This window comes from Trachinotus anak, unplaced genomic scaffold (genome assembly GCF_046630095.1).
Source record: "Trachinotus anak isolate AG129_WGS33_773 ecotype Australia unplaced genomic scaffold, CSIRO_AGI_Tana_v1 ptg000008l, whole genome shotgun sequence".
Lineage (NCBI taxonomy): Eukaryota > Metazoa > Chordata > Actinopteri > Carangiformes > Carangidae > Trachinotus > Trachinotus anak.
Genome location: NW_027273859.1, coordinates 10969306 through 10981519, shown reverse-complemented (window position 1 = coordinate 10981519; position 12214 = coordinate 10969306). Strand labels below are relative to the sequence as shown.

The 12214-nt window shown below is 41.3% G+C and overlaps 1 protein-coding gene across 1 annotated transcript; it reads right to left on the bottom strand.

The window, feature by feature from the left end:
- Nucleotides 1–53: 53 nt before the first annotated feature.
- acsl2 (acyl-CoA synthetase long chain family member 2) lies at nt 54–11934 on the bottom strand. Its single transcript, XM_071482572.1, has 20 exons — nt 11807–11934; nt 7164–7414; nt 6938–7052; nt 6599–6663; nt 6415–6516; nt 5694–5793; nt 4325–4503; nt 4177–4209; nt 3919–3970; nt 3689–3762; nt 3287–3364; nt 3050–3184; nt 2797–2931; nt 2122–2290; nt 1939–2027; nt 1734–1850; nt 1434–1577; nt 1226–1327; nt 1058–1129; nt 54–954 (listed from the first exon to the last, which is right to left on the bottom strand). Exons 2-20 carry the CDS (start codon nt 7410–7412, stop codon nt 814–816), a joined length of 2151 nt encoding a protein of 716 aa, XP_071338673.1. The 5' UTR covers nt 7413–7414; nt 11807–11934; the 3' UTR covers nt 54–813.
- Between the last annotated feature and the right edge of the window lie 280 nt (nt 11935–12214).

Sequence of the window (12214 nt, the reverse complement as noted above, 5' to 3'; positions counted from 1 at the left end):
TTGAGTGCCTTGTAGGGAGCCAAATAAGCTGTAATTTGATCACATAAAAGAGATATGAGTTACTAATCTTTATTTCTGTTCAGTTTTGCTTTACTGGAATTAGTCAGTAGTGTCCTGTTGACAAATCAAAGTATTTACAGTACAGCCATTTTTTTACATAAATCATTGCTGGTTGAATCCCTCATTAGTAGAAATGGTTTAACTTCAGATGAAGGATTACATGATCACACTGGTTCAGGAAATCTTCCAGAAGCAATTAGAAAATTATGACCATCGAGCAAGGATGTCCATGAAAAGCTTACATCATGGTGACCCATCAACCTTAGAATACAAACCTATAATTAATGCAAGTTCTAACGGCCTCACAAGTACAGTGTCCCTTTAAAAACAAACCCTTGCTTGTGAACAGAACAGGGCAGTGTAACTAACTTACTGTCTGTGCAGGTTGCTTCCTAATAAACTTGTGATTCTTCTCCCTACAACTACACAATAATTTACACAACAATAACATCTCCCATTGAATCACAACACTGAATTAGTGACAAGAACAACAGTGAGAAAAATAAAATGGTTTGGTCCCATTCTGTGTTACTCTCATGTGAATAGTTAATACATTATACAGGGAGATCTGAATTAAAACTTCTTTGAAGCAAAATACCAATATTCCAAAATATATCCATCTGTATATTTTAGATGAGGCACTGCTGGACGTTTACATTTTTTTTTTCTCCTCCCAGGGTCCCTCTCTTTTTTTTCCCTTATTGTACACCAGTAACCCTTGGGTGTTGTGTGTGAATTACTGAGTAGAGTCTTTTAAATGGATGTTTTGCTGTACATCCTTGATATTTGTTCCTGAAAGACTCTGCGGATGTCTGCACGTCTGCTTTTGAGGGTGGGTGTGAGGAGGCCGTTGGCAACACTGAACGTCTCTGGATGCAAGTGAAGGTCCTTCACCTGAAAAGAGAAGAGACACAGAAAAGAGACAGAAAAGCACAATAAAAGTCAGCATTGGGAGGTTTGTAAGCTTGTGAATTTTAACTCAGCAGAGATTGCTCACTTGTTCAAAGGACTTCAGCCCTGCTTCCTTCCCCACAGCTTTCATGTCCTCTAATACTGTATTCTTTACATCCTGTTGGAAGACAGGTAACCAAGTACATTTCTTAGAATCCATACAGTAAAGTAGTAATATTAAAGAGATGTTTCAAAATTCAGAGATTTGACATACAGGATTCTGGCACAGCTCCTCATAGGACCCCACAAAGCCCCGCTCTTTAGCCCAGTCAACAAACACCTCAGGGTCAGGCACAACTATGCCTATGAGATAAGACTGGTAACATGAAATACAAGAGAAAATCAAATGTTTAACAGGTACCTCAGCAAATGTTTTGTATATAGATCAAATGAATAGGAGTCACGAAGTATTAACATTGTACCTGTAAACTATCTCCGTGCACGAACACCTGGAGCACAGGAACACAACGCATGTAGACATTTTCTATCTTCTCTGGAGCGATGTATTCTCCCTGAGACAACTTGAAGATGTGCTTCTTTCTGTCAATGATGCGTAGTGTCCCGTTCTGGCAGAAAAGAAATAGAAACACACATTTGTTCACTTACAGGACACTGGATGATAACAGAGTGTATATTATATATATATATATATATATATATATATATATATATATATATATATATATTTTTTTTTTTTTTTTTTTTATTCTGTCAAATCTTACTGGAAGCCACTGGCCCACATCCCCACTGTGCAGCCAGCCGTCGCTGTCCAAGGCCTCAGCTGTCCTTTCTGGGTCCCTCAAGTAGCCTCTGAACACACTGGGTCCACGGATGCAGATCTAATGCAGGAAAAAGAAGAGAGAGAGGTGAGAAGTGTCAGCAGGCAGCACATTTTCTGGTATGGTATGATCACATGTTTAGACTCACCTCTCCCTCTCCGTTCTTAGCGTAGTAGTTCATGTCAGGAATGTCAACCAGCTTCACCATGGCACAGGGTAAAGGAGCACCAACGTGACCTAACAGACACACAAACATACCTGCATGGGCACAAAAGCACAAGCAACTGAGAGAAGAAAAAAAAAAAAGGCAACAATCAGATGGGTTTCTTACCTGCGCTCCAGTCACCCGGCATAGAGAAAGTGCAGCCCGCAGTGCACTCTGTCTGACCATAACCCTCAAATATCAGACAGCCCAGAGTGGCTCTGAGGAAGGACAGCACTGTGGGGGAGATGGGTGCTGAAGCGGTCAGAGCAAACCGTAGGTTACCCCCTAGACTGGCCTGAAACAGAGGTAGTACAAGCAGTATTTGTGTAAAATATCCACACTATCATATTGTGCTAATTTCCATTTTAACCATTTTCAACCTTGGTCATATTTCCCATCTGCATTGACGATACTGAGCCAGAATCTCTCAGCTCTTGTTTGCCTGTGTGCACACTTCTCCAATACACTCCCACAGGGCCAATATGCTCTGCGTGATTTTGGCACTCATTGCTGGAACAGTTGTGTTTCTCTTGTAAAGTTTGGATACAAATTTGTTCTCTGTTTGAAGTGCTGCCGGTACCACTGTGTTAAGTACTACAAAACATAAATAGTCCCGGATTAACAAAAAAGATGTCATTTAAGACTGAAAACCAGTGTTTTACCAGTAGGTCTTTACCAGGGAGCCTACATATGATCGTACAGCTCTGCAGTTCTACAGCAAAAGAACTGTTAACAAAATTAAATTGCAAAATGGGAAAATATGGTTCGGGCAGACATAAAATGGAGCTTGCAGCAACTGACCTGAATCCTGTTGAACACCAGTTTATCCCACAGACTGTTGTTACGCACAACGCCGCTGCTGAGCTCCGCCTGCTTTCTCCTCACGGCGTAGTGAAGCAAAGCGCGTCGCAACGGAGACGTCACAGAACCCAGGATCTTTACAGAAATCCGTGACGATGGACATAAACATCAAGCGAGGTTTAAAACATAACCAGCTCAGAGTTATGACTTCTAAGTGCAGTGTAAATGACAAGATGTGAATGTATTCGCTGACCTTGTCATAGATGCGATTGAGTAATCGAGGCACAACGGGAAAGAAGGTGGGTTTTAGAGTTTTAATGTCATCCATAAGGAGAGAAATGTCCCCTTGGTAGAACCCTACTCTGGCCCCATGGCAGAACATAGAGACCTGTGACAGAAATAGACTTAATTTAGGGTTTACACATAAACACACACTAGAAAAAAAAAACAAACAAACAAAAAAAAAAAACAATCAGAGAAGCTCAACTACCTGAATCATCCTCTCAAACATGTGGGCAAGCGGCAGGTAGGAGATCGACACATCCTCTTGCTGGATCACAAACGAACCCTGAGAAAAAAAAACGAGACATAAAAATGAGCAAAGCACCAGGGAGAGATAAAGTTCAGGCAGCAGCACACGGTGAAGCATCGCAGGCAATCAAACATGCTGTATGGCTTTTTCAACAGCAGTTAAGATAGCTGAATCTTTATACTGGGGCAATTAGTTAAAGTACCTTGCAGCGACAGGGGCAATCAAACACCCAATTAATCATACCATTAGACACAGCAGGGAGAGGGACAGCTTTGAGATACAGAGACACAAGCAGATGGGAAGTGATGCAAGCTATGAGGCTGTTCTCAATTAGACAAGGAGGTGGAAGTGTAGACAGACCTCCAGGATCTTAATGACAGAGGAAGTGTTGGAGGCGATGTTGCCGTGGGTGATCATGGCTCCCTTGGGTTTCCCTGGATAAATAAACAAGACATTATTGCAGTGCTCTGCAGAGCAAAGGAAACTATAGCGGTGCCACAATGAGAGGTTGTTAGTGGGCACTGAAGGACACTTCTCTAATGATGTGAGTGAAGGATAATTACGGAGAGACTTATGAGATCAGACGATACCTGTGGTTCCACTGGTGAAGCAAACCACGGCCAGATCCTGGGGCTGGGGCGGCTACAGCAGGCAGCAATAAAATATGAGAATATGACAACGGGCTTCCTCCACTTTTAATTTAAGCCCTGTTTACAAGTGAGTGTTAATGATATCTTATGGGACAGGAGCAACGATAAAACTGTCAACCTAGCATTTAGAGGGGGATTAGCTATTTACTGGAACCAGTTTGATGCGGTGATACAGCAGCTAAGAGACGATAAACTCACCACAGGATCTTTGAGGTTCTGCCTTCCCAGGTTCTACGACGTGGACAAAGATGAGTCATTCATATCAATTTACACATCAGCAGTGATTAAAGGGGAGAAATATAAATGAGTCTGCATTACAGGGATTTAGTGCTTCCACCCTGCTTACCATGAGCTGCTCCAGTTTCAAAACCTCCACCTCACTGGTCTTTGCCCTCTCCACAAAGGCTTCACTGAAGTCGTTAAAGAGAACCAGGCAGGAGAGCTTTGGAGTCACGCCTTTCTCCTTGTTCTCTAACAGAGACGCTGCCTTCTCCTCCCGGTCACAGATCACCAGAGAGATCTCCGCTAAGAGTGGAGCACCACAGACACAGACGGGATAAACTTCACTGATCCCATGCAGGAAATACTCAGGTGTCACAGCAGCAGAAGAAGAACTGATGCATAGATAACGTTAATGAATTTGAATAATATATACATTATTAAATACCTTCAACTACTATTCATCTACTCATAAAGTACGAAAAAAAAAAAAAATACAAAAGCTATTAAATACTATATACAGTAATTATGGAAAGTAAATAATTACAGTCATATTGCCATTTTCTGCTACTTTATTTCTACTCTGCTCAAGATAATGTGTATCTGACAGCCATGCAATTATTTGTGACTTTGTAGATTCAGATTTAAATTAAAAACATATAATTAGCTTATAAATTACATTACATTGTTGAAGATCAAACCAGTGGTTCAAAGCCTTTGGGGTTTTATCCCCTTACAAAAAAGTGCCTATAAGCAGTGATTGAAGTAGGTGAAACTATCCAATATTTAACAAGAAAAGAAACACAGATTAGAGAAAAGTTTTTAAAAAGGAGTAATAAATTAGTTTTTTTCTGCAAAAAAGGAGTAATAAATTAGTTTTTTTCTGCAGCACTTAGTTTTTATTCTTGAAGTATATTTAGCTCATATTGCTTCTGTACTTTTATTTAAGTAGGATTGTGAAATCCTGAGTTTTATTTGTAAGTATTTTTACATATATAGGTTGTAATGTTTCTTTTTTATTAAAAATCAAACAAGGTGGTGAAACTATGACAATGACTTCATGTTGGTGTCCACAGGTGACTGCGGTGTAGATGTGATGGGGTGCAGATTATTTCAGTGTCTTTTTGAGCACAGCTCTTTCTTTCTTCAGAAGGGTTAGGGTTAGACTGTAAGTAAAGAGTCTGAGTACTCCCTGCACTGCTGTTTCCAACATAATACATACATGACTATCTCCTACAGTTTCTTAGATTATATATTTTCTATGTGTTACACATGTGTGAACAGTCTCCAGAAGAAGGGTCACTGTGTATTCACCACCACATTGGTCTTGCATACTTCAAATAAATCTGATTTGATAGGCCTATATGCTGATGCTGGCAGACACACCAATAATGACGACATTTATATTTTTTGTGACAAACTATTCCTGTAAATAATAATAAAGTCATCTTCAGTATTTTTTTTTATTTTTTATTACTACATAAAGGTTTTCTCACCCAGGTTGAGTATGTGGACCATGGCCTCCAACCCCAGGGTGTCATACAGAGGCACCACCGCCATGGAGTAAGTGTAGCAGGCCAGTTCTGAGATTATCCACTGTCACCAGCAGAGGGAGACAGAGCAGCACTGTTAGACTCATTTCCAAACTTCACGCATTACTTGATGAATTAATCACATATCTAAACATTAGAGACCACATCACATGCATTTCATATTTACAAAACAAGCAAAATCATGTTCAAAAAACAGAAACAAAAAACAAATATAGAACCCAGTGTGTAGATTGGTCTGATGGAGCATTAAATTGTGTTTCACTTTCTGTCTGCACAGGAATGATAAAAATGGCCTTGCCTGATGGATATATTAAAAATTAGACATGTTCCAATATTAGCTGCCCTGGAGACCCACTTTCACCACCAGCACTTAGCTCTCAATATGAACAGAGGCAAAACACAGGACACAGACAAACACAAATCATACTTTAAATTTGAAAACTAATCGAAAGATGTGATCCTGGGCTCCAAAGGTAGAATAATCCACCATGACCCTCTATGGGAATGTGTGTATGAGAATACAGATATCATTTTGAGGGGAGGTTTAAAGATCAACAATCTTGATCAGAGGCAAGAATAGTTATCTAATCGATTCTAAATTCTCACGGGTAATCAACCAGTGTGGAAACAAATGTCACACTACAAGACATTGATGAGTTCATACCTCTGGTCTGTTTTGTGCAAATATCCCGACAAACTGCTGCGGGTTCGGCTGGCAGCCTTTAGCCAACAGCCCAGAACCCAGCACCTGGGCCTGCTCAGCCACCTGAGGGATCGCAGAGACACACAGAGTCACATCACAGAAAAGTGCGACGGCAGGAGGGTCAAAACAGTAAAATATATCTGACCTCAGTGTAGGAGATCCACTCGTAGGGCTGGCCTGGCTTCCTGGAGCCAAGGCACGGGCCATTTCCTGAAGGACCCAAGACAGCAGTGTCACACCAGTGCAAACATAGGTTCGGTTTATAGCACGGTGTTTGTGATATCTTTTTTTTTTTTTCTAACTAGGTACCAAGAACAAGATTAACTAATAATGCATCAGTAAATCACTTTTGGTTGTAGACATATTCATTTCCTGCTGTTGCTTGGAGTCATACTTTATGTCAGCTTTGATTACACAAAAAAATGAAGGATTAATTTGAGTGAAATGAGTTGTAAAAGAGGTGCTAGGTGTCATCAGTCATCACCTGAGATCCTCAGGCCTCTCTGGAACATGTCGTAAGCCGTCCTGGTGTCATCATAGTAAAACTCCAGCAGTGAGTCATCTTTAAGGAGAGCCGATCGCCTGCAGCTGGGATCTCCCTATGACAAACACCACTGTCAATAAACCTTAAAACATTCCTTCCATACTGATGTAGGCCATCTACACAAGTGTAAACACGATGGTACCGACAGTGACCGTGATTCACTCACGTTTACAGCTACAGACTGGGCGTGTAGATCACAGGGAGGACGCATGGGTCGAGGACGGGTCACCAGCCAGTATGCAGTGAGGGAGGCCAGGGCCCCCAAACCCAGCAGAGAGGAGGGCGACAGAGACAGGGAGGACAGGGAGAAGGAGGACAGAGGCAGAGACGGCAGGAGACTCCAGAAGTCCTCTGATTCAGACCCTTTGAGAGCGGCGCTGGAGCGAAGTGACCGTAACCACTCCTGGAAATGCATAGCTGAGAGAAGAGGACAGGAGAAAAAAGAAATACCTGGTGAAACAGAAGCAAAATACTTGTTGCAATCACATCACAAATGTTTCTTTGTGCAGCATCTTTTGCAGGAAGCACCACAACAATAAACATGCAGCAGGCGAAATATTCAGTGTCCAAGTAACTTTTTAAAATACATTTTTCTTGGTGAAGCATTTCTTATAAAGTTGTTTGTGTTATCTTTGTTGTCTTTGCGTCGTTTTTGTCATCCTCCATTTCTTTTCTTGTGATGCACTTTGTAACTTTCTTGAACAGTAGTAGCACTGATAGTAAAATATACTGATATCTTCTGTCTATCTTTTCATTAATGATTAATCTGTCAATTCTTTTTCCAATTAATCTATGAATTGTTTAGTCTGTGAAAATGTCCAAGAAAACTGATGCCAATTAATTTTCTGTCAATCAGCCAATTCATTACTTGACTTATCATTTCAGCCTCAGTAAAAAAACATATTTAGATAATATATTTTACATTGTCTTAATGCCAAGAAGCTTCTCCAGTTTAATGCATTTTAAATGGGAGGATGATTTAATGGTTTAATTTCACTACAAGCTATTCAATTGTAAATTAATTATTTCAGGATTTTCTATTAAATAAAATGAACTCACTAAAATTGTGTAAAAGAATTGATCAGTTTTCCACTGAACCTCACTAAAGGTTTCCAGTGATTTAACTCCAAACACCCCCCTACTCTCCACTTTAGACTCTGTTCATACACTACAATCTACCTTTAACAGAGAACACAACAAAACCAAAAAGACAAATGTAAAAAAAAAAATAAAAAAAAATTTAAAAATTGTATTTTACACTTTCACAAGTGGAATGATGTTCCACTTGTGAACGTGTGAAATACCAGTCTGAAGAGTCTGGTTAAAAGACTGAATCACACAGGCTTGGTACTGCACACAGAGGGAGAAGAGGAGAAGAAAAGGCCTGAGCTGTATAGGGGAGGGAGGAGGGTGGGGGCAGTGGAGAGACACCAGGAAGTAATAACGATTGGCTTAACAGAAACAGGCACCGAGGTTACTCTAAGGCATGTTGTGCCACCCCTTCATCCAACAGGGAGCGAGAGACTTGGGGTGCGTACAGTAGCAAGGGGCTGGTGGTGAGATAGGGTGAGGGGGAGGACCGGCTGAATCCACCCCCATGATCCCCTGCCAGAACCTTTATTGTTCATGTAAAAACTGAATGAAAGAGGGACAAACAGGGAAGGGAAATGCAATTTGAGAGCAACGTCTAGCCTTAAAACACTGACGTGCAAACTATAAAACTACACTTCTCCCTAAAGCTGCTCATTTCACCCCCTCGAACAAACCACTTCATCTTCCACCAGGCAAGGAATTCACCTCACTCCTTTCCAACATCCATTCCCCTCCCCAAACACCCCTCAACCTCTCACCCACTTTCTCCCCCAGTACCCAATAGGAGAGGGGATAAAGAGTGATATCATACCCCTCCCTCCTCTTTAACCGGGCTGCTCCTGAGCTGCCTGCCTTCCCTGCATGGGCAAAGCGGTGCCACACTTGTCTCCAGACAATTAATAATCTACTTTACGCATCAATTTCTGTGAGCTGAAGCTGCTCAGTTGCCACTTTTCACCTACAGGAGTAACAAAGCAGCTGGTGATCCCCTTGAGTCCTTCCACTTAGTAAATACATTGAAAGCAAAGGGCTTTATGAAATCAGACACATCCCAAAAAAATGACAGTCCGCTGTGAAGAGAGCTTCCTGTAGCCCCTTTCTCTCTGTCTCTCTCCCCTGCTCCCTCCTCTCTCACTCCCATTCATAATGGCTATTGTCAAAGCCCAGACAGAGACCATTGTGCTCCCAGCTTTTACTCCCTGGAAGACGTGAGACAAAAGAAAATGGCACACACATGTGAAAATAGACTGAGGGGAAACAAATGCACCCTCACAGCCTTTGAAAATCCGGCTGGGAGAGAGAAACCTAAAATGTTCCAGCAGCTCACACCTGAATTTATATTTACAGGGCTGACTGCATGGCAGGGCACATATGACAGAGACGTGTTTGCGAGGGATCACACAACATCAGGTGGAGTGGATTCGATCTATGTTTGGTGCAAATGATGTAAATATGGGAATAAACTGATGTCCTGCTACAGAGTGAACAGAAAAAGCCATAAAAAAAACAGAATGCAGGTTCACAAGGAGAGAGCAGGCATGTAAGAAATAGCCAGAGGCAGTCTGCACGTCTGAGCGCATTTACCGCTGCTGACAAGTAGAGACAGAGCTGAGAGCACAGAGGATACTCAGAGCTACACTATACTGTGTGATGAAAACAAGAGAGAAACATAGTAAGAGGAACATGCACACACAGAAACCAAAAACTGGTTTTGAGAAAGACCTGGTGAGAAATCAAAGCATCACACATTGTTTGTGTGCTGTGAACTGTGACAGGCGAAAAATTACTAACATTAAAATGAAGATTAAATAATTAAAGTGTTTATAATTTAATTTGAAAAGTATCAATAATAAAAGAGTCTGTCTTGGGAAAAATAAGGGCTTAAATATGTATTTATGATTTGATGTTTTGCATTATAAGCTGTTGGTATGTTTTTGGTACAGAAAGTCAGTTGTCTGAAATATATTTTGGCAGCATCTTCAACACAGTCAGGTAAAGTCCACTTGTATTAACAAATAAAAAGGAGCCAGTGCAGGGACTTTAAAAATGGAGGAAAGTGAACTCAATTTCTTGCTCTGTTTAAAACTCTGGCTGCCAGACTCTGTTTAACTTTTCAATTATTTTGAAGGCTTTTTGGTCAAACCTGAGCAGTCAAGACTGCTTTTGACAAATAGAAGCAGAGTTTTTCTTTTCACAGGCAGACAGAAAAACTAACAATACTGATCTTTAAGTGAGAGAGTGCTGTTTTTTAACATCTTCCTGTTATATTAAACTCAGAATATATATTTGGTCTCCTAGTAGTACTTTTTGCCACAGGGGAAAGATTTCATACTGAATAAGAGCCTGAGTGAGAAGAAGCTCTGTACAGTAGACTACAGGGCTTCTGTGTTGATGGGAGCAATGCTGGGGAATGCTTCCCCCTGACCCAGAAAACTACAGGAGGTGACACGGGAGGGGGGGGGGGGGGGGGGGGGGGGGGGGGTGACAGTGCTTTGTACCCACACCAGCAGCAGCAACAGCAATGAACTCTGCACACTTTCCATGTGCCCAGAGTAGTGAATGGTCCGATCAAGGGGAGATGAGGAGAGAGTTACAGGGAGGACACGTGAGGCTGGCCGGGCAGTGGGGGGAAACCAGCAAAAAAGAAAGAATGAGACTCAGGGGTGTTTTCCGGCCGTGATTCCCAAATGAAGCGTGAAGAACACAGACACACACTCGGTCACAATGACGTTTTTCTTGTTGAGGAGGAAGGAGGTGAAGAATAAATGAGAAAGACCACGCATCCTGCACGTAGAAAACACCTTCACTCTCCACAAGCCGGTCCTGAGTCTGCCGTGGTCTCAAATTCACTTGAAACCAGTCAGGATCCTCACAGACAATGGATTATTTGTGCTTTTTTTTTTCCTGCAGCCTCAAGTTTTCAGTTTCATTTAACTAAGCAAAACCAGGTGCAAAACATCATTATGCATAGATAATCTTCCATTGTTTAGCTTTTCTAGCACCACACCCCATAGGTTACTTTTGAATCAGAGTGTATTTGTGTACCAGGGCAGATCAGCTCTGCACAGCTGGGCACACAAACCTAAGCTGCCATACCATACTCTGTGACTGTCAAACACCCACAGAAGACACCAAAGAGCTGGCATCTGGCCATGTGGACAACTTCAGGCGTGTTGCATGTCCCAAAATATCTACCATGTAAAAAAAAAAAAACTAAAAAAATACCACAGCAGCGTGCTTAAGTTGACAGTTACACAAAAGTTCACTCCAGGTATTTCAAGGAATTTGAAAGCACGCTGCAAAAATATCTATAAAACTTGGGCTCTGTGCTCCATGAAGTGATCATACAAACAATGCAGCAGGAGAAAAGCACCATGAGGCCAATGGAAGTTAAAGCTCCAGTTGAGCAAAGGCAAACTGCAGAAAGATCTCATGTAGAGCAGCTGTTATTGTTAAGATTTACTTGTTGTGTCTCATTACTGATTCACGGAAAGAAAAAACAAAAAACTCCATGCAACAGTTTGTTAACAGGTTGATTCACCTTCACTGTGCTCCTCAGACTTCAACAAACCCCTCAGCTCGGTAGCCTGGGAGCCTCAGCGGGATGCAGTAAAACTTTTCTTATGTTTAGATCGGAATCTAAAGCCTTCGGGGGTTTGCTGGACAGACTGAAAACGAGCCGATGAGCAAAGAAAGAAAAACCCAAAGGGAACCTACCTCAGTCAAACGCAGGCCTCCAATTTTTCCTAAGATCGAGCTTCTAAGTCACTACTTCATCAGCAGATCCATCGAAATCTGTCCACATGTGAAGCTAGAGACAATGCATCGTCATATCCTGTGAATACCTTCAAAATAAAATCACAGCGTGGTTTGAAGCCAAGTTTGAAGTTAAAGAGGAATTCATGTTCAAACAAGAAGCTGAGTTATTTTATTCCATTATTTCTCCACATGCAATTTCAAGCATTATAGCTAAAAAAAAAAGGGAAACCTAAGAAGGGAACAGAATTGATGATTAGAGGAAATACATCAAAACAAGACGATATATTGTAATAATACTAATAATTATTAAAATATATTTTTTGTGCGCTTCTTTTGGAATTTCCTGTTTTCATTTTTTATTTACAG

What these genes read in the sequence shown, in the direction of transcription:
- acsl2 (XM_071482572.1), bottom strand. Translation starts at nt 7,412, where the DNA reads ATGCATTTCCAGGAGTGGTTACGGTCACTTCGCTCCAGCGCCGCTCTC. An exon ending in TCAATCGCATCTATGACAAG is followed by an intron (nt 2,932 to 3,049) that starts GTCAGCGAATAC and finishes ATTTCTGTAAAG; the next exon opens with ATCCTGGGTTCTGTGACGTC. An exon ending in ATGTGGGCCAGTGGCTTCCA is followed by an intron (nt 1,578 to 1,733) that starts GTAAGATTTGAC and finishes CTTTTCTGCCAG; the next exon opens with AACGGGACACTACGCATCAT.